The 22,556-nt window shown below is 41.4% G+C and overlaps 1 protein-coding gene across 3 annotated transcripts; it reads right to left on the reverse strand.

The window, feature by feature from the left end:
• Nucleotides 1-2,510: 2,510 nt before the first annotated feature.
• Nucleotides 2,511-22,134, reverse strand: LOC135487966 (coagulation factor IX-like). 3 transcript variants are annotated; one of them, XM_064772298.1, is made up of 5 exons: nt 21,770-22,134; nt 10,218-10,764; nt 9,237-9,388; nt 6,314-6,574; nt 2,511-3,834 (listed from the first exon to the last, which is right to left on the reverse strand). In XM_064772298.1, exons 1-5 carry the CDS (start codon nt 21,842-21,844, stop codon nt 3,415-3,417), a joined length of 1,455 nt encoding a protein of 484 aa, XP_064628368.1. In that variant the 5' UTR covers nt 21,845-22,134; the 3' UTR covers nt 2,511-3,414. The 3 variants fall into 3 exon arrangements, with proteins under 3 accessions (XP_064628368.1, XP_064628376.1, XP_064628360.1); XM_064772306.1 differs by having other exon boundaries at nt 9,237-9,385; nt 10,218-10,767; XM_064772290.1 differs by having other exon boundaries at nt 10,218-10,767.
• Between the last annotated feature and the right edge of the window lie 422 nt (nt 22,135-22,556).

Below are 22,556 nucleotides of genomic sequence, written 5' to 3' on the forward strand. Positions count from 1 at the left end.
CCACCCAGAATGTAGAAATGCTTGTTTTCCCCTCAATGCTGATGAAAACACTGGTCAGAAAGTGGATGGTGCTGCACCTGGAGTGACAACATGTTGCTTGAAAATAGAACAGGCAGCTCAGACAACAACACTGGTGGAAAGTATCACATTACTTGAATAAGAAAAGTTGTTGAGTTGACCAAAAACAGGTGTAAAACTCGCCGGACAACATGGACAACTCGCCATTGACACTTTGCAAATTGAATGTTCTTCACTGGTCTGTCACTGTGTTCGCTACTGATGACGTCATCAACACGAAACGGTCAACTTCGGCAATGTCCGGCAATTTCCGTGAGTTTTAGATCAGACAAAATTCCTGAATGAAATCGCTAAAAAGTCCACATTCCCGGCAAATGTTTAGACTGAGAATCGATCATTTTGTGAACGGAAAGGTAGTGAAAGGTTAGGTGAAGTTTCAAAGAGACAGTGCGCACGGTTGCCGTGATTTCCTTGGAAGTCTATAGATTTAGTAGTGTAGATACTGAGAGAGCAATGGCCATGCCTTGTCCTTTCCACCAAAGTTCACCAAAGACCGACGCAATGCTCCTCCAATATGAGCAGTCATGCGATCATTGTGTCAGCAACCGTATTTTTATCATCACTCATCCCATCATGTTACCAATTAACCAAGTGCAACATAGGAGATTACGATTTGTCACTGATTACCATTGAAACCTGCAAGGCTAAGCTAGCAATCTATTTATCGGCAGAACCCATCTGGGGATGAGTTATAGTATCGTCAATAAACATCCAGGGGTGAAGTCAGCATTATCGATTGGCGCTGATCGAATTACCAGGGTCCTTTAGCAATAGACATGTTTCGCAATCCTAAAGAGTAACGAACGACGAAGAGCGAATTGTGTAATGCATTTGATCGATGAAAATGTCCACGGTCATGAGTACATGTAAGTACTTGAAGTATGTAAAGGTTGAAATGACGAAAAAATGAAACATGCCAATTTAAACAAACCAACTAAACATTCCAAACATGAAATTGAAGATCAGGTTTAGACATGGTATGATTGCAAGCGCGAGGTTTATATTTGCCAGAAATAAAAATGGAATATTTTCCACGTAGACCCACTTCATAAAATTTAGCTCGTTTCCAGTTTTAAAGACGAAAAAATAAACGATCGAGTAAATACATGAATCAAATTGATTTGGACTATGAGAGTGATATAACTTGTTATATGCCATAAACATGCTTAACACAGCAATGAATATTACATGGTAACTTGATATTTTTGATTTCAGATTAAAAACGCTTTTTTTGCTGGTTGAGTTTGGCTCGTTTTATTTGGCTCGTGCGAGTGAACTGAATCCGCACAGTAATTGACGACACAACCCTCATGTAATTCGGTCGGGCCTAAGAAAGCAAACGAGGCAAATAAACACATGTCAGGCCGACATCATTAATTCTAACGTCAAGATTTGTGTATCATTCTGACGTCATTCTTGCAATACAAATGTATGAGAACTTGCTATTTGCGGAATGATGTCAGAATAATGTCAGAATCGAAATTTGCGTCTTCTAATTTTCTGCTTGTACGCGACTTCGTGTTTTTTTATCCCTGGAATAACCTTTTATGACATTTCATGAAGCCAAAACTTACGGTGGCCCATAGAGGACATGCGTTTATTTTCAATATAATAGAATTTTTTTTTACAATGCTTTTTTTTCTCTCGAATTACAACCGCCGTCGGATTTATTTCTCACCGCTGAAAAGATAATTCCCACCGCCGGGTTAAAAATAATAATTCCCACAACCGCCAAGGAAAATAATATCCACCGCGGTGGAAAATAATATCCACCACGGTGGAAATAATATCCACCGCGGTGGAAATAATATGTTTACAACCACGATTGTGGCTGGACTAGTATCAGGTCAAGGAGAGTAACAACATAAGAAAGATCGGAGCGGGAGCTAATTCGTTATTGACACCGGGTGGATATTATTTCCCACCGCGGTGGATATTATTTCCACCGCCGTGGATACAATGTATTAATTTCCACCGCGGTGGATATTATTTCCACCGCCGTGGATATTAATTTTCACCGCTGTGGATATTATTTTCCACCGCGGTGGATATTATTTTCCTTGGCGGTGGTGGGAATTATTATTTTTAACCCGGCGGTGGGAATATTTTTTCGGCGGTGAGAAATAAATCCGACGGCGGTTGTAATTCGAGAGAAAAAAAACGCATTGTAAAAAGAAAAATATTCTAATATATTGAAAATAAACGCATGTCCTCTATAGGCCACCGTAAAAACTACCTGAATACTTTAGACGTCTTGTATATGTCTGCAGATTTTATTTCCCGCCAGCATCATTCCAAAATCATTGTCGTGACGTCATCTGCGCAAACGTCAGCTTGATATTCAGTGGAGTGAAATGGGGTCAGCATTTCAATCTTGGCTCGACATTCGTTAATTTTGTCAGTGAACTCAAAATAACACTGACAAAGTAAAATTTATTTACAAGTTTTATTACTCTCTTTCATTACATGCATTTTCAGAATTTACAACAATTCGTTAACTGTTTTCATAGAAACATTCGATGATCATTTTGCTGTTAAAGTACATATAGCAAGAAAATGTACATCTTACAGAGGAAAGAGTAAACCAAGCTGTTGAGGTGTGGTCGTAATCAAAGCAAGGCAAATCCCAGAACAGGCGGAAAGAGTGTTACTCAGAACATGTGGTATTCTGAGCCAGGCCAGGGTTTTCCAGCTGCACCATTAGCAACATATTGTCGCAGAGACATTACGATGGACTCTCTGCAAAAGTCTTTGAAATAAATCATCCAATTCCCGAACCCAGAAAAATCCTCGTTCTGACTGTGCAGCGATTCCTGGCCACACCCTATCAAAACACAGTAGAATGTACAATCACATTTTTTAAACATATTGGAAATACGATTTTTATCAGCATCCACACCATGATTACATCGTCAGTGATAAAGTGCATTTGCGTGCATACATGTAGCTCTGAATCATGGCCATGTTAGTCAATGCAGTGTCAGAAAGGCAAATATATTTATTGAGGAGGTCCCCGCGAATCTCATGAATCAAGAAATATAGAAAATCGGCTTAATAGCTGCCAGCAATGGTGAACGCGGGTTGTCTTGAAACTAAAAGGTAAGTTCATAATTCGTAATCCGTCGACTAATGCTTGAGATTTTGCGAACCTTCCCTACTATCGACGCATGATTGAAATATAATGAGAACAAAACAAGCATCTGCTTGAAAGGACATACCCTATAAATGGCATATGCACATGTACAAAGTACACGTTCATTTTAAACAGCAATGAATCATTAATACAGCGTCTGGTCGCACTAATTGATCCAGCGTCCAAAAGATGGTGCCACATCTCTAACTGTTGTCAGCAATTGTCTTCCTAATCCAATCGGCAAAGTTTGTCACCCTGACGTATATGCCATATTTGCCCTTTTCACCACATCCCTCCCCGAAACTCGTCACACCGTAAACAAACCAGCGATCACGGCCATTCCTTTTCATTTTACACAGTAGAGGGCCGCCGCTGTCACCGGAACATGTGTCTATCCCGCCCTCTTTCTTTCCCGCACACATTTGATTCACCGTTATTTTAAACTCAAATGCATCCTGACACGCCCGTCGGCCAACCAATGGCACCTTTGCCTCTTGAAGGACGTCTGTGCCGTAGATGTGGGTGTTTTTCATCTTACCCCATCCCACCGTGTAGCACAGCGTGTGGGTTTTGAGATTATCGCCATCACGAGGGACGCAGGCCAAGTCGATGTTTTTGCCCAGCTGAAAGAAAAAGAAAGCGGTAAAACTGTGAGAAGAATTATGAGTACGTGTATATATAATGAATCAAAATTATATTCGATCACCAATTTTCGAAAAAACGCGCATTACTCTAAGGTCGTAGTCCATTCCAAAGCTGATTTAACAGCATGTAAACATCCATTTAAATGCCATCTACATTCTTCATGTATTTGTAACAAAAATGAAAAAGAACCATTATTTTACAAACGAATGCCAAATACGCAACCGATTTGACTCGGAATGCAGTAACTCATTATGATGCACATTTTTTTCTCGGCAGTTATCACATATAAAAATATTGAAGAAAATATGGCACTTAGTGACATGACGACGTTTTTTTCATCCCCGGGCCAAAACTAAAATGTTTTGTCAATCATGGAAGCGTCTACCCGCCGGCAAAAATCCAACCCGGTGAAAAAGTTTGAAATGAACTCAGATAGAATGTACAGGGAAGACAAGATTCTATTGTGCGCCTTTAATCTCTGACTGGGGTTAATAGCATTGACAGTGGTCTTATTAGAACCATTTATCATAATCCTTCAGACTACAATGGGGCCTGACAATTTTTCCAGGGGGACATTTTCCAATGCTACACTGGCCAGCAACCTTTCGTTGGTTGAAATTGAGTCAGGTCGCTAGTCAAAGACGTTACATTTGCATGCTGATGATTTGAGTTGTCACGTTCAGGTGTAATTATAAACCGGAGCAATGACACCAAAGTTAAAGTGGAAGAATTTAATTTCCCTGTTAAGATAAATTTCATGAAAGAATGGTAAAATCCCATTTGTATATGTAAGAGCAACACACTCGACAATATTAAAAAGAGGAGTGTCTATACATGTAGATGGCACAGAAAAACGCATGTAACTAAATAGCATTCCGCGAAGATGATGTCACTGCAGCTGCTGCCCTCTATTTCCCCATCGCTGAATTACAGGCAATGTCGGACAAACATGCGGTTTCGTAATGGATTCAGGCTTTCTAACGAGGGCAGTTAGATTCAACCTGGAACACGTCCGAGTGTTGGAAATACTACATAATTGTTCTGAATATTTCTCTCTCTGACTCTATGGTATCATTCATGTTAAAAACAATGCAGGGTCAAAGATAATTGACTTTGAAATAAGCTCAAATGCGTAGAAGTAAGTGTCGATGTCCGACTGTCACGTGACTAAAACGTCATCAATATATTATGCAAATGACCTTATGAGCTATAAATAGTAACTTCGCGGAATGCTATTGGAACAAGTTCCTCTGAAGTTTCAAGCACACAAGCACTTAATGCATTTTTATCTCGTGCATGGCATTTCGATATGAGCTATTGTTGCATGGACTTCCTAAACTTGGTCTAATATCTCTTTGCACCTCGTGTCCCGCTAGAATTCGCACATTGAGCAGGGAAGAATGCGGATCCCGATGTTAGCAATAGACATATTTACAATGTAGCTGCACCTGATACCCAAACTAATTTGAAGTGGGTTTAAGTTGAAGAGTAAGTATAATGTTGTTACGGAATGCATTTTTGAGTATACATTTTCATAAAGGAGATCTGCTTAAGTTTGTCAATTAAGTGTGAATGGTGGAGTGATGACATGCCAGTTTACCGGATACTTGATAGTGGGGCATTGAGTTGTGTATACATGTAGTAGAAATTGTTATTTTTCCGTTTTCAGCAAACACCCCCTCGTGGCGAAACAGTGAATAGGATAACTTAGATCCCTACAGTGGGTGGAATGGTAAATTTCAGTGTGCTGTTGGTCTGCAAGATGGCGCCTGTGGCTCCGAAAAATCAGTAATTTGGTTGAGATTAAGGAATGGTTAGTTTCAATTTTCGAAGTTTAGGTCGATGTAGAAGAAGAAAATGGCCTCCGTGGAAAAAGAGTTTGGCTCTATTGTCAACATCTCAGCAATAAAAGCGCATAGAACCTTCTATTCCCTGGACATTCTTTCCAGGGACATTCATCACTCCAACATCGGTTACAAAGCGTAAATAGTTCATAATTTGACCGTCAGATGTAGCTTTTGTTGTGTGTTGAATATCAAGGTGACCGGTATACCTTGAAATTACAATTCCATCTCCATGCTATACCTTTAAATTACAACTCCATCTCAAGGCTAAACCTTGAAATTACAACTCCATCTCAAGGCTATAGTACCTTTAAAATACAATTCCATCTGAAGGCTATACCTTCAAATTACAACTCCATCTCCAGGCTAAACCTTTAAATCACAACTCCATCTCAAGGCTATAGTACCTTTAAAATACAACTCCATCTCAAGCCTAAACCTTGAAATTACAACTCCATCTTAAGGCTAAACCTTGAAATTACAACTCCATCTCAAGGCAAGACCTTGAAATCACAACACCATCTCAATGCTATACCTTGAAATCACAACACCATCTCAAGGCTATACCTTGAAAGTACAACTTTTATAATATACTTTATTCATCACAGCTTACCTTCACCGGTTTCTTTAACTTAACGAGTGCTATATCACTATCGATGGTGTCCAGGTCGTAGTGCGGGTGAACAAAATCTTTTCCCGGGCGAAAGTCTTCCTCCACTCCTTCGTATTCGCCAAAGTCGTGCTCGCCCACCCTGAGAATGACCCGTCTCTTTCTGCCCTTTCTAATAACGCAGTGGGCAGCAGTTAGGACCCACTGAGGGGCAACCAGGGTGCCGCCACAGTACTGCTCCTTCCAACGGGTCATGATTGCAACCTAGAATAAAAAAACGATGGGAGTTAGGACAACATGTACATTACATTTCCACAAAGAGTACGATCATGAAAAATGTAGTATGATTAAACTATAGGTGGAGAGAATAAATACTTCACTTGAAGTAGTAAATGGGGCTCTGGTTGTAACTTTTCAACAAAACATTTAGTTATTCTCGCTCACTCCATCTTTTAAGTTTAAAGATAACTGCAGTCAAAACAGGATGGTTCCTCTCGAGTTGATGGCAAAGAAGAGAGTAGTGTATATTAATGCATCAATTCTTCTAACCTACGACGAAGACGGACAGCGAGACGACATATATAGCAGTGATAACCAAAATCTAGGGTAAAAGACGATGATGAATATCTGTGCAATGAGTATGACACATTGATACGGAGCGTCTATTGTAATACATTGTATGTACGTGTAATTTTTATAGAGACCATTGTTGGTAATAGCCATCTTGACCACCAAACGTATTTGCATCTTACCGAGGAAGATTCAAACTCCGGCTACATTCAAAGGGGTATTAGACCATGAGGTACGGGATGGCAATAACCATGACTCTCTTTTTGTTTGGTTCCTGCATGATATACTGGCATCACTCGGTACAGGTAGTACCAAACTGTTGGTAGTAGCGAGATTTGGTAAGGCCACTGAGAGGCATTCGCACTTCGTACTTTGTCGTTTGTTATTGAGGTTGTGAAAGCTGTCGATTAATTGTTTGGCTGGGTTACGACTCCAAGATTCGAGAGATATTGGTGTTTTCATTCGTTTTCCTGCGTTTCACTGTTTTTATTATTTATCGAAAGGCACAGCCAAGTGCAAACAACTACAGCTTGCGGGACATTCTTGCTTTCATGAGAAAATAAATCAGTTTACTTATCCGCCAATTGGAATGCTGGTAATCTATCTCAGGACACAATGCTCTGATAATATAAATAACCACAAGCCGTGTGTTGTTAAATTCCTAATTCCCTCAAGCTTTTGATTAACTGATCCTAAATTGGACCAAATTCTTTGACAGTTGTACTAAAGATACCCTCTTCTAACAAAAATAGCCGAAAGGGTACTGCATTAAACTTGCACAGGGTTGGGAGCGTCAAGTCTGGTTCAATTGGCGGACTATTCATCGCTTTGAAAAAGAGTCCGGGTTCGTGCGTATTGCGAGGACGACCTATCCCTCTAATAACTGCGTTCTACTCCTTGCTCTCAATAAACAGTCGCTTCCTAGTTCTTGTTCTCCATCGAAAATTAGACTGACTAGCACGGAAGGAAAGGCTTACCGCGGTCTGGCGCTGTGCACATGTCGTCAAGTCCACGACCAAGGCACATTGTAAGACGGATTTTTGAACTGGTCACTGCACCGATTCAGTTCTCGTACGCCAGATACTTACGTGCATGGTATTAATTAAGAATACGGCTAGTTTTAAAATCAATTCTTTCGAAATTAAATCTTCTCCATTGATACAAAATAGAAGCATTGATATTCAACGTCAGTTGCGCCAACTTATTGCTACATTGTAAATGTCATATCGCTTCTTTTTCAAATTGTTTTCAATAAGTGTTAAATATTTTGAAGAGGGTAATCTGTAAAGGGATGAAAGGATATACTCAACTTTAAAAGTAGCAGTCCTGTTAATTAACACCCTGTACATTCGAAGCTAAAGAGGCTATCAAAATATCAGACAATGCCATTTACGCCTGCTATGATTTAACCGCCGTTTTGACAGCCCCGGGTTCCCGTCTCTCCACATACACGATGCCCCGCAACACAAAGGTAGGGTATTCATAGATCTGTGTCACTGGGCTGGCTCAGGTTATCGAAGTTTAATTAAGCATCCAAATATAAAAGCAATATATATGAGAAATGCAGAATGAATTGTCCAAACGATGGGAAGTCAACTGCTAAACATTGTAACTAGGCGCTTCATGTGTCTATTGATATCATGTATACTCCTTCGTCATGTCTGATTATGTTTTGATGTATGTGCAATGCATAGAAATGTAAGTCACAAATATTGATATTATGAGTCAAACTGATCAACAAACAGAAAACGCTTCAGGACCAAAAATTGCTTGTCATTACACGGCCAAGGACACAACATACAGAACAATAAATGCAAGTTGTTGTAAGTTCAAACATGTATACAGCAGCGCTTTATAACATGTACAATGTAAAACAATTTCAAAGCGCTTTACATTTATTCCCCAGTCTAAGCTGATACCTTTCAGCAGAACTCAAATAAGCTGCGTAAAGCGCGTCTACAACCTGGACATTTCCATTCCGAGCCACTAGTACCCAACGCGGCTGCAATCGGGATGCAAATCGGCTCCCAATCGGGATGCAACCCAATATCGTTCAATTCGTTAGAGCACCACGATTGCGACCTGCATTTTCAGGAACGGACTGGGCACCCTGAGCAGTGGTATTGACCGACATAGTTATCAGGAGATCGAACAATTGGCGTTTCGGGAGATTTGCGAAAACTCCCAAATAGAACGATTGGTACAGGTTAAATAATAATAGGGAGGTTAAAACGCCATAAAAAGAGGACGAATTTCGTGTACATTTCTAACCGTATACTATAAGGATCCGTGATAAGTCCCTGATCTCAACCACCCTATTAAATGTACGATTTTTCTCACCCATAATCTTGCTTACCTGCCAAGGCCAACTGCCCTTCCTTGCATCCCTGCCCCCCACGATTCTTAGTGTGGGAAGGCTCGGTCTAAGACCACAGCGGTCCTCCAGCTTGTCGAGAGATTCTCCTGACTGGTCAACTGTAGTTGCTGTCCCTTCTTCCTCATAGTCTTCTGAAAAGATTATGAAGATAATCTTATAACATGATTTTCTTTTTATGGCTATACCAGAGGTCTATGTTTCTAATAAACTTGGATGTCGTCTGTTGTTATTGCCTTGATCCTCGGAACTTTGTCCCCATGATGTACCGTTTGGCCTTGTGGCCAGTCTCTCGGTGTCTCGGTTTCAGTATGCAGTTCTGGAGCGCATGAATTGTTGTTGGAGCTGATGAATTCATGGAGTGAAGAAGTCTATAGCATCTCGGTAATAACGATATTATAAGCTAAGCTAATTATGTGCTACTCTTATTGAGGGGTCAAAGTTAAGGGCAGGGGCTTTAATTCCCTGCGAAACTCTCTCACAATCATCTTCTGGTAATAATTTACAATAGGTCGACTTTGAGCAGATTTGCATATCAATTGACTGAAAGCAGTGCAATTGGCTGCAATCTGCCCCAAATTTGAATAAATTATATATGAAGGGGAGCACTCACAATCATGATAATTGTCTGCAACTCTTTAGTCTGGTGCCGCGGGTCAGTTCACGAGCAAAGTAGCACGATATTTGTATGCGCATGACCGTATCAATATTTATATTTTTACACTATGACATGTACTTAAGAGAGAAACATTCCTGCATGAAAAGAACAATAGATATTGTACTCTTTGGCCTGCCCCCAAATAGCCAAGATACCGATTAAACAACAGTACGAGGAAAAGTATAATGGGTGTAGGCTCTTTGGTACGTCTTATCTAAGAATAATAGTTTACTTTTTTTGTTAATCCATTAATTGTTTCTCGATTTCTCATCTGGTTGGTCGTAAAACCCATGTATTTGACCTACCGTTGTAGTCAGTATCCGTTTTGTAATCCTCGTCTTTTTCCTGACTATCTGGAGGAGGCGTCGGCTTTCGCGTCACCTCATCCCCACCATCAGATGTATCCACATCCGTATCCGCATCCGCATTGTAATTGCTCTTGGCGCACTTTGTTCCGGCGAAGCACCGCCGAACTTGTATCAAAACCGTGTCCCTGCACAATGCGGGAATATCACATTCTCGTATCCTCCGCTTCTGACATGATCGTAAACATGGCGACCAGTCTGACCATTTTGAATACATTAAGTCATAAACAAACTGACCATAAAGCTTTTGACTTTGCGTCTGTGATTTTTTACGTCTATTTTTGGATCGTTTGTCAATATCATCACAGTTAGGTTTATAGCATTTTCTACGTTCTCTCTGTATCATATTTTGACACACTGTAGAGTCTTTGCACTTCCGGCTGCGCTGTTGCTTGCATTTCCGGTTGCAGGGGGACCAGGCCCCCCATGTTATGAAGAATTCGGCATCGAGACTTTCAAGAGGACATGGTTTTGTGACGTCACTCGGCTGCTGAAAATAAATAAGGACAAATAATGAACAAACAAAAATTCAGAGTCGCAGCGCTGTTCGATTCGGAGTAAAAATATCCTTTGAGATCTGATGCAAGACCGAGTCGTTTTTAAATTAAAGCTTTTCAGCTTTCGCATATACAGAGGCCCAGCTGCTGCGGCGGCAGTGACAAGCACTCAGTCGGAAGATGGCAACCTGTTGTTCCTCTCTCCAGTTTGTTCATGTGGTCTGCCTAGAGTTGTAGTCTCCATTTCTTACGAACCCACTGGGTGTGGAATTTTCTTATGTGGATCTGATAATCGTCAGATGAAATATCAAATCTCCAGGAAACAGCGTCTCGATCCTCCTCTGCATCAAGTAAGCACGGCACTCATTGATGGACACAGAACATTCGAAGAGGATAGTGCAAGACGAGGGGTGGGGGATTGCCGAGTGCCAATTTTGTGAAAACTGAGTTAGTCACATACGATGGGTGATCAATAAATTAGGAGGACTCACAGACGTTTCATAACACTTTGAGCCTAATCAACTCATGAGTGTAGTGTACAAAATTGTCCACCCTCCAACAGATACAGAAACTACAGACGTTGAAAAGAGGTAAACAAAAATCGACTCCAATAATTATGTGATTTCATTTAGCGTTAAGTGAAGACCTCTCTTTTACATCGCAACCGAACATGTATGTTTGATGATATTATATATGGGTTAACAAGATATCTAACGCAGGAGCCAGACAACAAGATGTTCATGCTTTATCTCTAGTTGGCAGATCTGGGTCTTTCAAATGATTGTGTAGGTTACATGTCGAAGTTTTTTAAAAAGCTTGGGTGTTCATTTGTTTCTTTTGTAGAAGTGTGAAGTATGGGTCGAAAAGGCGTCTGAATCATGCAATGGACTTTCAATCAAATGAGTGTCATGTCGGAAATGATAAGACTCAAAGTTTTCAGGAAAGGGTCATGGACGTTCACGCGCAGACGTCTTTACACCAATATTTGGAAAAGCGGTTGCGGGTATACCACCCATGATTGAATAGAGAGTACCAAAGGAAGATAATATTTGAGCTGTCTGGGTAATTTTAGAAGGTTGTATGGATTGCCTCGGGCATAATACTATTCATGTTTCACAAAGTTCAACCCCCTGTCCCAGAAAATCTTAGATATGATCAGATATGCCAAGGGGTCGATGGGAAGATTCCTCCAGAGAATAGGTGATGATCTGTGGCTATAAGTAACACCAGTTCAGCGGGTCTTCATTCAGCAGAAATCTGTGCTCAGTATCGTGAGATTGCATGTTCGTTCTAATGGTGTGGTCCTAAAATAGGCGGCCCACTGCTCGACCAATTAACAAATGCAGACTCTTTTGTAGCTACGATCGACTTGTCTCCTCCATCCTTTTGTAACAGTGCCATGAGCTGAGACATACACATATCACTGTGTTCAAGCGCAAGTGCTAAATGCCTACATGCCAGTGTAGAAGTTGAAGTGTCCTAGGATAGAATGCACGGGAACAAAGGATTCTACAAGCGCATAGTTCGAACGGTCGTGGCCTCTAGAACCATATGCATTTACCATAATCCGTCAAAAAATTATAGGGCCGGATACTTTTTCCGGGGGACATCTTCTACTTCTACACCGCAAAAAAAGTCAACTGATATCGTTTGTTATGCAGTATTATGCAGTATTGTCAATACTACGGACTCTGGTACGTCTTTATATTGGCTATGCATAGGCAGCATTACACTTGTCCAGCCTAAGGTAACAAACATCGTCGCCATTGGATTGTTATGTATAGCAACTGTACGCATGCACACATATCTAAATCCCTCGTGCTCAATCTGATTCACCAGTTAAATTCATTATTAGTATACGAACCAAGTAACAGATTCAAAACCTCCCCAATGACTGTAATGATGTCCTAGTTGTATTTTGAAACTAGGAAGATTGCTGAAGCAATCTGATTATGATATACGCGATTAAGCTTTTTATGACTTATATGGGTGACCCGACCTACTATGAAGGGATACATATGATAGTAGTGTAAACTGTAGCAACCATGCGAACAACGCTTCGAACTATTAATGCAAGTATCAATTCGTGTCTTGTACCCCCCCCCCCCTCCTCAAGGGTACGACACCTTATCACCCTATAACGACATCTTAAGCCTCAAGCATCACCCTTTTTTCACCAATGCTACTTTTTCTTTCGTCAAGACATCACCATCAACAATATATCAGTTATCACCATCATATATAGTAACCGGACTAATTTTACTGGGTAAGGCTGTATGTTCGACAAGACATCGACACATTAGCATCCTTATTCTTTCCAGCTTCGCCAAATTTTCACTAAAGGAAAAATAAATACTACTCAAGCATCGGCAAATATTAGTGGTGATAGCTTAACTACCCTTGAGGAGGGGGGGGGGGGGTACAAGAAACGAATTGATACTTGCATAAAGGGACGCTGGAGAACCAACACCCCAGCTTGTCGAGATTAGGCAGACTTCCCAACTTGCCTCGCTGGCATATCCTGAATATGGAGAAAGTGTTTCAACAATTTTGACCATTTTTCCAAGGACGGGGGGGAGGGGTGGTTCGTCATGCTTCACCAAGGTAAGACCACTTTAAGAATTGTAAGTGTGAAGTAAAGTTGGCCACGCAGTGTAGTTACAATCGCCGAAACTGCGAACCGAGACCCGTTTCCGTCGTGTGTGCGTTCACGATTTTCCTTTTGTCAAGAGTAGCATTATTCTTACGAAGACAAGACACTTCTTCCGATATACATTTATATAGTTAGCAATATGTATTGACATGTGGTGGAGGAAATATGACGCCCACCAGGAAATTCATTCAAAATTTACCGTCCAGAACGGACATTTTCATTGGGTTGGTTCACAAAAGGCCTAGTGCATTATTTGGTACACTGTAGATCTGAAGAAGGCCAATATACCTTACGGAAACTGTTTGCTGATTGATATATGATTTTTAGATAAAATGTGAGAGTGCGATTGAGAATTCTCCATTTTCCAGAGGCAGAAATTTTCAATTAAAACGTACTTTTAGCAAATATGCCGATATTGTATTCAATTGGTTGCCAGTCTCCTGACCTTCTGGTTCGCGCTAGCGCTAACCTACACTGACGTAAAAAAAACTCTCGAGCAGGGAAAACATCTTAGAATATGAATCGGACAAAATTCCACGTGTGTAGTTAAACGATGGCCTACACAATACCGTCATGTCCTCGGGTGGCCTAGCTGACTTAAAAGTGGCTGTCTTAATTCTCTAGTGAGGATTTGACCAACACTTTTTCATATTCGCACCCTCCATATTCTAAACTATAGACACTACCAGTCCATGCCGACCTACCGGCGGTGAACATCTATCCTCAAGTCTCTACTGATACGCATGCTACCAGTCATAGTGAACTGTTCGCTGTACTGCCACGGCTGACCCCTCCGACTATTCTCTTTGTCCAAGTCACGTTCACGTTCTTATCCGCCATCAAGTGTCACGACTTTATACTGATATCTCATTGTTGAGTCTTGTTGTTACACCTGCATGTCCCATCGTATTATTATCTATTGACTGACTTGACAAAATTATTTGAGTTTCGAACTTTATACGTGCATCTTTAACACAGCATCACAGGAAAACGCTCCGAGCACTACGATTGTTTCGGTAACTTTCTGATCTGGGAAACACCAGCCGACGATTGCATGGCTATTTGCATATTCCCTTTCCCCTGATTTGAGATGTGGGGAAGGAATACAGAGTCATTGGAAAGATGCGGCCATTCTTTTTTCTTGGCGAAGTGAGTGAGCGTGGGGAGGGGCTATGAAGTAGGTAACCAAGATAATCTGCCGGCCGAATAATGCAAGACGGACTAGTGGCAGCTGTGAAGAATGGTTCGCCCGCGTCATGTCATCCATGATTAGTCCGCCGGGGCTACGAGGTAGTGGGAAGGGCATGGCCGGTCTAATTCATGACGTTATGATAGTTGTAAGAATAACAATATTTTCTGAGAAGGATACTCACTCGAACAGCGAGCTAGACAAATTGCTCCAGTTTTGTTCTGACCAACATGCGGCCGGAAAGTCGTCATAAGGATATCCGGCGACCTATATGGTTAGTGTCGGCTAAAACCTTCAATGAAATCACCAGATAATAATCAAGTATGAAAACCCAGGATCTGACATCGTTCTCACACCACATCATGCTTTCTGGCAAAGCATTGAATCAAGACGTTGCTATCCATTCCGTCCCGTACAACGTACTTTGACGGATGGCAGACACTATGCATTACACCACCGAGTTATCAACTCGTGATAAGTTATCACAATAATGAATCGATAAACAAATATTGAATTGAAAGCTGAGCGTCAACAAGCACATTATTAGCTCTAAAAACAACAATGGGCGATTCGTAACGTAAAGTGGGAGGAGGTGGGAGGAACGCTATCGAAGAGAGTCGCCTTCTCTATCACTTGAGTATACTAGGATCGACTGGGAATCGAACCCGGGACCTCAAAGTCGACGGGCGCTGATGTTAAAATTATTAAGCGTCACTCCGACAGCCCTAACAAACTGTTTATTCTTAATCACACGTTTCATTGGTTCGATCATTAACATTTAAAACAAGCAAAAGTTTAAGGGTAAAATAAAAATGCAATCTATCAACACCCCCCACTCCAGCTTCTTAACTTGTAAGTCAAATTAACCATCTCAGCATTTTTTTCCATCATCTCTATACTAAAGAGACGATACTGTCACGGCAGTGTAAATTAATAAGAGCAGGTGTAAATCTAAAAAAATGTCCCCCTGGAAAAAGTGTCCGGCCCTATTGTATTCTGACGGATTAAGGTATATGGTATATAGAAACCAAGTCGATAATGTGCCTCGTCACTGAACAGAAGAGTCAAAAACGTGGAAAAAATAAACATTCCGAAAACCAAACATAAAGGAAAAAGTGTTTAACAAAAGTATTTTTACCGTTAAAATGCATAACACTACCCCACCCCTGGCAGAAGTACAATATCTACAAAAAAATAGGAAGTTATAATTGCACACCTTTTTGTGGACCACCCTGTATAAATATGGTTGATAAACTTCCTTCAGTAATACCACTCAAAAACTGATCATTGGCCTACAGCGGATTTATGGTTTACGTAAGTGCTCATTTTCTTGACGTCTCTGATTGTCCAAGTACCCTGCGGAGTTGTTAGTCTATCGTGTTCCGTTCCAAGTTGACCTGAGGTTTGTTGTGACGCCGTCTTTCTTGTCACCTCGCAAGGTCTGTAAAAGGCTAGTCTTTTCTTAGCCAGCCAAGGAGAAGGCTTGTTTTCATGAACCGCAGGGGATATTTTTGTAGTTCAAGATATTTTGGACTCTCCTGATGCAATCAGGACAATTCCCTCGGGTTGTCTATTATTGATGACTTACTCGGGACGAGGACACAATGGGTCGGATGTCTTTGCGTTGCCGACATCGGTCTTGCAGCGCATTCCTTGTGCACTGTGCCAAAGCCACATGTCGTGTCTTCTCAAACAACTCTCTGTCAATATTTTGTGTGTCTAATATGACAGTGACATGTCTACAGCATCGCAATCCAAATACTCCAACGTTCCTACGAGGTTAAGTTACGTTTACTTAATGATAATATGTGAGCATAGAGAGCCTAGGATACATACGTATAGGCCTACTTCTAATTCGAATATATGAACATATCTTTCACTGCATAGCCTAAACCAAAGGCAAGCTTCCTTAATTCTCCGGCGGTGCAACAAGAGGTAGTCAGCAGGGCCTGGTTGTTCAAAACAACTTTTGTCACTAACGCTGGCGTTAACTAAACTAAGCGTTATCTCCTTTAATTAAGCCCTTAAATTAACGCCATCGTAGTGACAAAACTGGTTTTGAGCGATTGGGCCCAGGCAATTACTCTCCCTGGGTAAATAATTTGTTGCCGAATACTGATCAGACAGATCGACGGTTTTTGACACCTTCACTGGGGACTCGCATCAGGCAAACACTAATGAACAAAAAAAAACTGGTTGCAAACGAGCCATTTTTACCGAAAGCGGGTTACTAAATTCTGAATGTTCTCTTTGTCATGTCTTCCTCTGTTCTTCAAACGGATTCAGGCTAGACAAGGTCAAAAAGCTGTTAATCCACTCTTGAGCCCCACTTTGGCGTGACTGCCTCTCGGTCCACCAAAGTCCAAAAGGCTGTAATTCGTGACAACATTGCGGGTGCAAAGTCAAAATGCTCTGATCATGATAAATTAGGTGATCACAAAAATAGCTGCACTTTAGCCGGACATAATGACATTAATCACGAGGATATACAATGCTAAATGTAGTTATTTTAGTTCATCGATTTTACTCCTAGGTGGCCAAACCTGCTTTTTCAGTCCTGTCACCTAGAAGGCAATTTGTCAACTAAAATCATTATATCAGTTTAAGGAGCAACTATTTTTGCGGGAACGTGGTTTTTTGTGAAGCAAGCATGCGCCTCACTTATCTAGATCATTACTCTGCCCCCAAAATGCGGATTCAAAACAAGCCTCTTTTGGTTTGGCCAACGGCCTACTCTGTTTCGACAACTACAAGAGAATAATAGTTTGTCAATACACTGCTGATAATAATAGTATGCCTACTAACAGTCAAAAGTTTTCAAAGTGCCTCATTATTCCGCCGATGGCATCCTCAAATGACATTACAAAAATCTGCCCGTTAGATATCGATACTTCAGTCATATACCACGACCAGTACCAATATTTCTACACATCGTCGCAGATTAATTGGCCTAATTTCGTAAGGATAATTTCCGATTGTAATGGGGAACAAAATTGGCCTCGGTCTTTCTGAAGAGGTCAGACATATTTTCAAACATAGTGATTGTAGGCCGTGTGCCGTGATTATATAGGCCTGCATCTTCTTGCATCTTCTCGCAGGCTACCAGCCGCTAGCCCGTATCTGCCTTACAACCCAGCACCAGTTTTAACTTTGGATGTAAAACGATGGTCCATTGACCTTCCTTGACGATTTTTACGGGCATACCACCTAATATCGCGCGGGCTTAAATGTATTTTTAAACAGTGACCATACAACATCTAGCACTACCGGGACAAGTAGCAATGATGACGCCTCAGGAGCAGAGTCTTGAAATATACTCATAGATTACTCGTAATTTCATCCGACAAGTCGATTAAAACAATAGACGGAACAACGGGTAGTTCCAAGGTTGAAGATAGTGGGTTACAGTTTGTCATGTTCCTAGAAAAGAGCAAGAACTGGCGACGATAGAAGTAATTTCGGGTGGATGACGAAGTAATAGTGAGTTTTCGCGAAGCCCCCGAAATGCCAACGCGAACGCCTATCCCATTGTTCGAGCTCCTGTTCACGATGTCGAGCAATGGGAGAGGTGTTCACGGGTGGACGTTTCGACTGCTCTGCGAAAACTCCATCACGTCTGATACCTTGTGTGGGTGATATTTGAGAGACAATTGCAGTCGCAGTGCAGGAGAAACGTGATGTAGCCTATTGCAGTTCTTGGGATGTAATCTAGATATATACCCAGGTTGGTTATGGGCGGTTATTACCGCAAATAAAGACAAACCAAAGCAAAGACACTTGTGTAGCATATCAAGGACACGTAGATTGATACTCCTGGGCGGTTATTACCGCAAATAAAGACAAACCAAAGCAAAGACACTTGTGTAGCATATCAAGGACACGTAGATTGATACTCCTATGTGTGCCACATCAAAGACATCTGGACCATACACCACGTCAAAGATAACGATGCGAAGTCAACAGGCGGCGCCACTGTAGATTGCTGGCGGCCGTACGCTGCCTGTTGACGTTGTTGTTATTTGCCACCTCTCTCCTTTGGCAAGCCGTTTGCTTCAAAAAGTCGAAATGATTTTTTTCTGGTCGAAATGATTTTTTTCTAGTCAAGATATTTTTTTTCAAGTCAAGAAAAAAATCGAGATATTTATTTTTCTTCTCATTTAACTTATTGAAGTTGAATCAATTAATAAAAATTTCACTGCGAGAAAAAAATGATTATAAAATAAAAATAGTCGCTTATATCAACAAAAACCTATAGTTGTCGAAATCGTTTTTACTTTTCCCAAGACGGTGGCGCCGCCTGTTGACTTCGCATCGTTATCTTTGATGTGGTGTATGGTCCAGATGTCTTTGATGTGGCACACATAGGAGTATCAATCTACGTGTCCTTGATATGCTACACAAGTGTCTTTGCTTTGGTTTGTCTTTATTTGCGGTAATAACCGCCCAGGAGTATCAATCTACGTGTCCTTGATATGCTACACAAGTGTCTTTGCTTTGGTTTGTCTTTATTTGCGGTAATAACCGCCCATAGTTGGTGTCCTGTAAAGTTTTCAAAGGAACTCCGGCCAAAACTGAAATGTATGGATATTGTTATGGATAACATGCTCCCGAATAACGGATGTCCATTCGAAAGTGCACACAAACCACACTGATTGTTTGTGTGAGTGCAATAAGCGATATATGTATATCTTCTAAAATTATGGATTTCAGCCCCCCCCCCCGCATCGCCCCCCCCCCCCCCCCACCGTCCACCTCTCGACCATTCAAACAAACAATGTGGCAAGCATGAAAGCATTCTGAGTACAAATTGCCTGTAATCGCCTGCATCTCAGAGTAGCAAGGTTTTCAGAGTTGTGGAAGGGGCCTTGACCATCGAGTTGAGCAGCCAAACCAAAAGCAAAATTCATTTTGGTACCAATTCAAAAGAAGGGTGGTCCCTTGATCTACTGTTCCATGATTTTTTTGGCGGATGGTTTGATTACGCATCAATCTGAATTTCGCGAAACCTTCCAAACAGGATTTTGGAAAGGTGTTTTTTTGTGATGCTGCACTAGCATCATGCATGTGAAGGATCACTAGAAATTCATGTGTCAATATATTCAGGCCAGAACTTATACTTATTTCTATAGTATCTGTACTTCGCTTTGCCAGTGACCGCGTGGAACTTGAGACATTTTAGGTCTACCACGAATGTACATCATAAATTATCAATGTTTTGATAAATTTGTCAGTAAATGTATACCAATATAATGAAAATATTGATAGACCGTCGCTTGGGCTCCAAGATAAAGATACCAACTAATTTAAAAGGCGTTATATCCTAGACAACATTGTAAAAACATCAGAGATGTAAGATAGGAGAATGAGTACTATTTGCTTGATATTGATACATCAGATTTTGCAGACGACGCATGTTGTTACTGGAACACTGCATAATGATAACTTTAAAGAGTGTGTTTGTGTCGGGATGCACTTTGATAAATCGACGTGCATGTATACATGCGTCCTCCTGCGGTGAGATTTGCTTACTGCAGAAATCGCGTTCCCTCTCTTTCCGCCGACAGATCATGCCGACGCGAGTCCTATGTGGTGGCCGGTGTAACAGTTCTTAATGTCCTAGGATAGAGTGTCCCATTGACAAAGGAGTCCACTGACCACTTATATTTCAAAGTTTTTGCAGGTCATGGATCTCTGGAGAACCGCGCCTTAAACTGTCAACACCTGGGAAGGACACCTCCAGGGGAAAATCAGGTTTGCAGTTAAGTCCCTTGAATCAGTTCGGTCTATGTGCCGGCCTACGCTATTTTGAGACAGACGTAATGCACATATATATATTCCCGGTAGTGCGGTGAGCCATCCAGTCATGTTTCAGGTTTGACGGAAAGAGATGACGTCAACTGTTAGGGATAACGTGACTTTTGTGCTTTTGAACAACCGTGCCCTGAACGACATAAGCTAAAGGCCTACTAATTTTGGTGGTATCCGTGCAGGCGAACACCGACATGTTATCTGCCTATAAACCACCATAAGATACGGGCCTGGAATTGTTGAATTATTCGAGTTGGGCCAGCGTGGCGCCCATGGTGTTCAGAGGGCAGAGTGTCAACCAATGGTATCTTTTCCGCCATTGATTCGTTCAGAATAGAACTATGACAGGCTGTGGTGAGCCATACTCGTCAATGATGGCGGTCCATGGCCACCTGTCGCTCCTTAGTACATTGTGCCAATCACAAAATTCCCCTGATATCATGAATCTTGATCTACCGGCCGTAAGATATCTAAATAGAAGCAGGATACATCGACACAAACGCAAATGTAGCGGAATGAAGTCCGTGGTAACTAAGATAGTGGTCCATTTGTCGCCATTTTGGTCTGTAACATACTCCTTCCGTAGCCTACCCAATATTATAGCATAACGAAGTCCGGGCCAACGAGGGTCGGGACGATTTGCATCATGGGTGTCTCCCTTTGCTGGTCGCATTAAACGACGGGGACGTTCCGTGCTCCTAATCAGATGGTGAGTGAAAAAAACTGATCACTTCACATGCCCGGACTGGAGATACAGTTAGGAATGGGTCATCAAAACGTGAGTTTGTATACCATTACAAAACCATGTACAAGTACATGTGCATTGTATACTTTTGTTGTATGGTTCTTTCTTATAAGTTCGCTTGTTTACGCCCACACTTACCTATAGTGGCAAACTCCGGGGAAAACTGTGAAAAAATCATAGAAAGGTCACGCCACTAATTGGGTTGTTTTGACAATAATTACAGTGGTGATGAGCTCTGCTTAGGCTTACCATTGCGTTCACCAAATGGTGAAATACATGTATGAGGCAGGTTTCGCAACCCTTTTTCGAACGAAAAAGCTCGAAATACAGATGTATTTGGTGTCAACAAGTTTCATGTCATGAGTGAACTACAATGTAATGTCACCAATATCAAACTCGTCTTCATACATGAAAAGCATGCCTCGTTAAAACAATATCATAATATAACGTGATTTAAAGTGAGAAAGCGATAAGCCATGATGATAACGGGGCAAACATGAAGCGACCGTGGCCGGCTAATCCGCGCTAGAAGGACGGCTCAAAGCCTATCCTGGATAATTGATCTCATTAATCATTTATCATTTTGAATATCAAACTTACCGTTCCAGCCAAAGCCCCAGATAGAATCCCAAGAAGCGAAGCACAAAACACGAGGAGAAATCCTCTGGTGTTCATATCGACAAACACAAGTCAACGAATATTCCTCGAGTTCACCATCTCCTGGCACATGGGACGAATCCTTCACTAATACTGCTTATCCCTGCAGTGATGTAACCACTGCCGTAAGGATACGTCAAACAAAGGTCATTCCCGCATGCCCATCCATTGACCGCGACTGAATCCAGTGATTATAGGAAAGGATAAGGGGAGCAACGCAGGAGAACACATACAATCACAATGGATACTCGTACTCCATTGACGGTTTAACTAAATTGTCCCATTGGTTGTTCAACCTACTTAGCTCAACAACCAAAGGCAAAGTGTATGGAATACTGGACAAGTGCACATTAATTGGAGCACAACCCTCTATGAACAACTCGATAAACCATTTTTGTCGTGATTGCTGATTCATGAATTTTAAAGGGACATTCAGGTGGCCAGGAGGATATTTTGCTTACTGGCCTGCGCTGCCACATGTTGCATCACACTTACGCTGATAATGATTTTCGTACAATCATGTAACTGTTGTGTGGCGGTTTTGAAATCGTCTCCGATGCGCTACGTTACGCTCCGCTTTTCCGAGATCCTAATGGACATTTTGTCATTTTGTACAATAGATACTCAACAATTCACCTGTGTAACTTCTGCGTATTCCTGACAGCAGAGGCAGACACATGTGATTTTGAGGATAGGCCTTGTTCCATTTGCATTTGAAATTTTGAGAGAG

This window comes from Lineus longissimus, chromosome 1 (assembly GCF_910592395.1).
Source record: "Lineus longissimus chromosome 1, tnLinLong1.2, whole genome shotgun sequence".
In the NCBI taxonomy this organism is placed as follows: Eukaryota; Metazoa; Nemertea; class Pilidiophora; order Heteronemertea; family Lineidae; genus Lineus; species Lineus longissimus.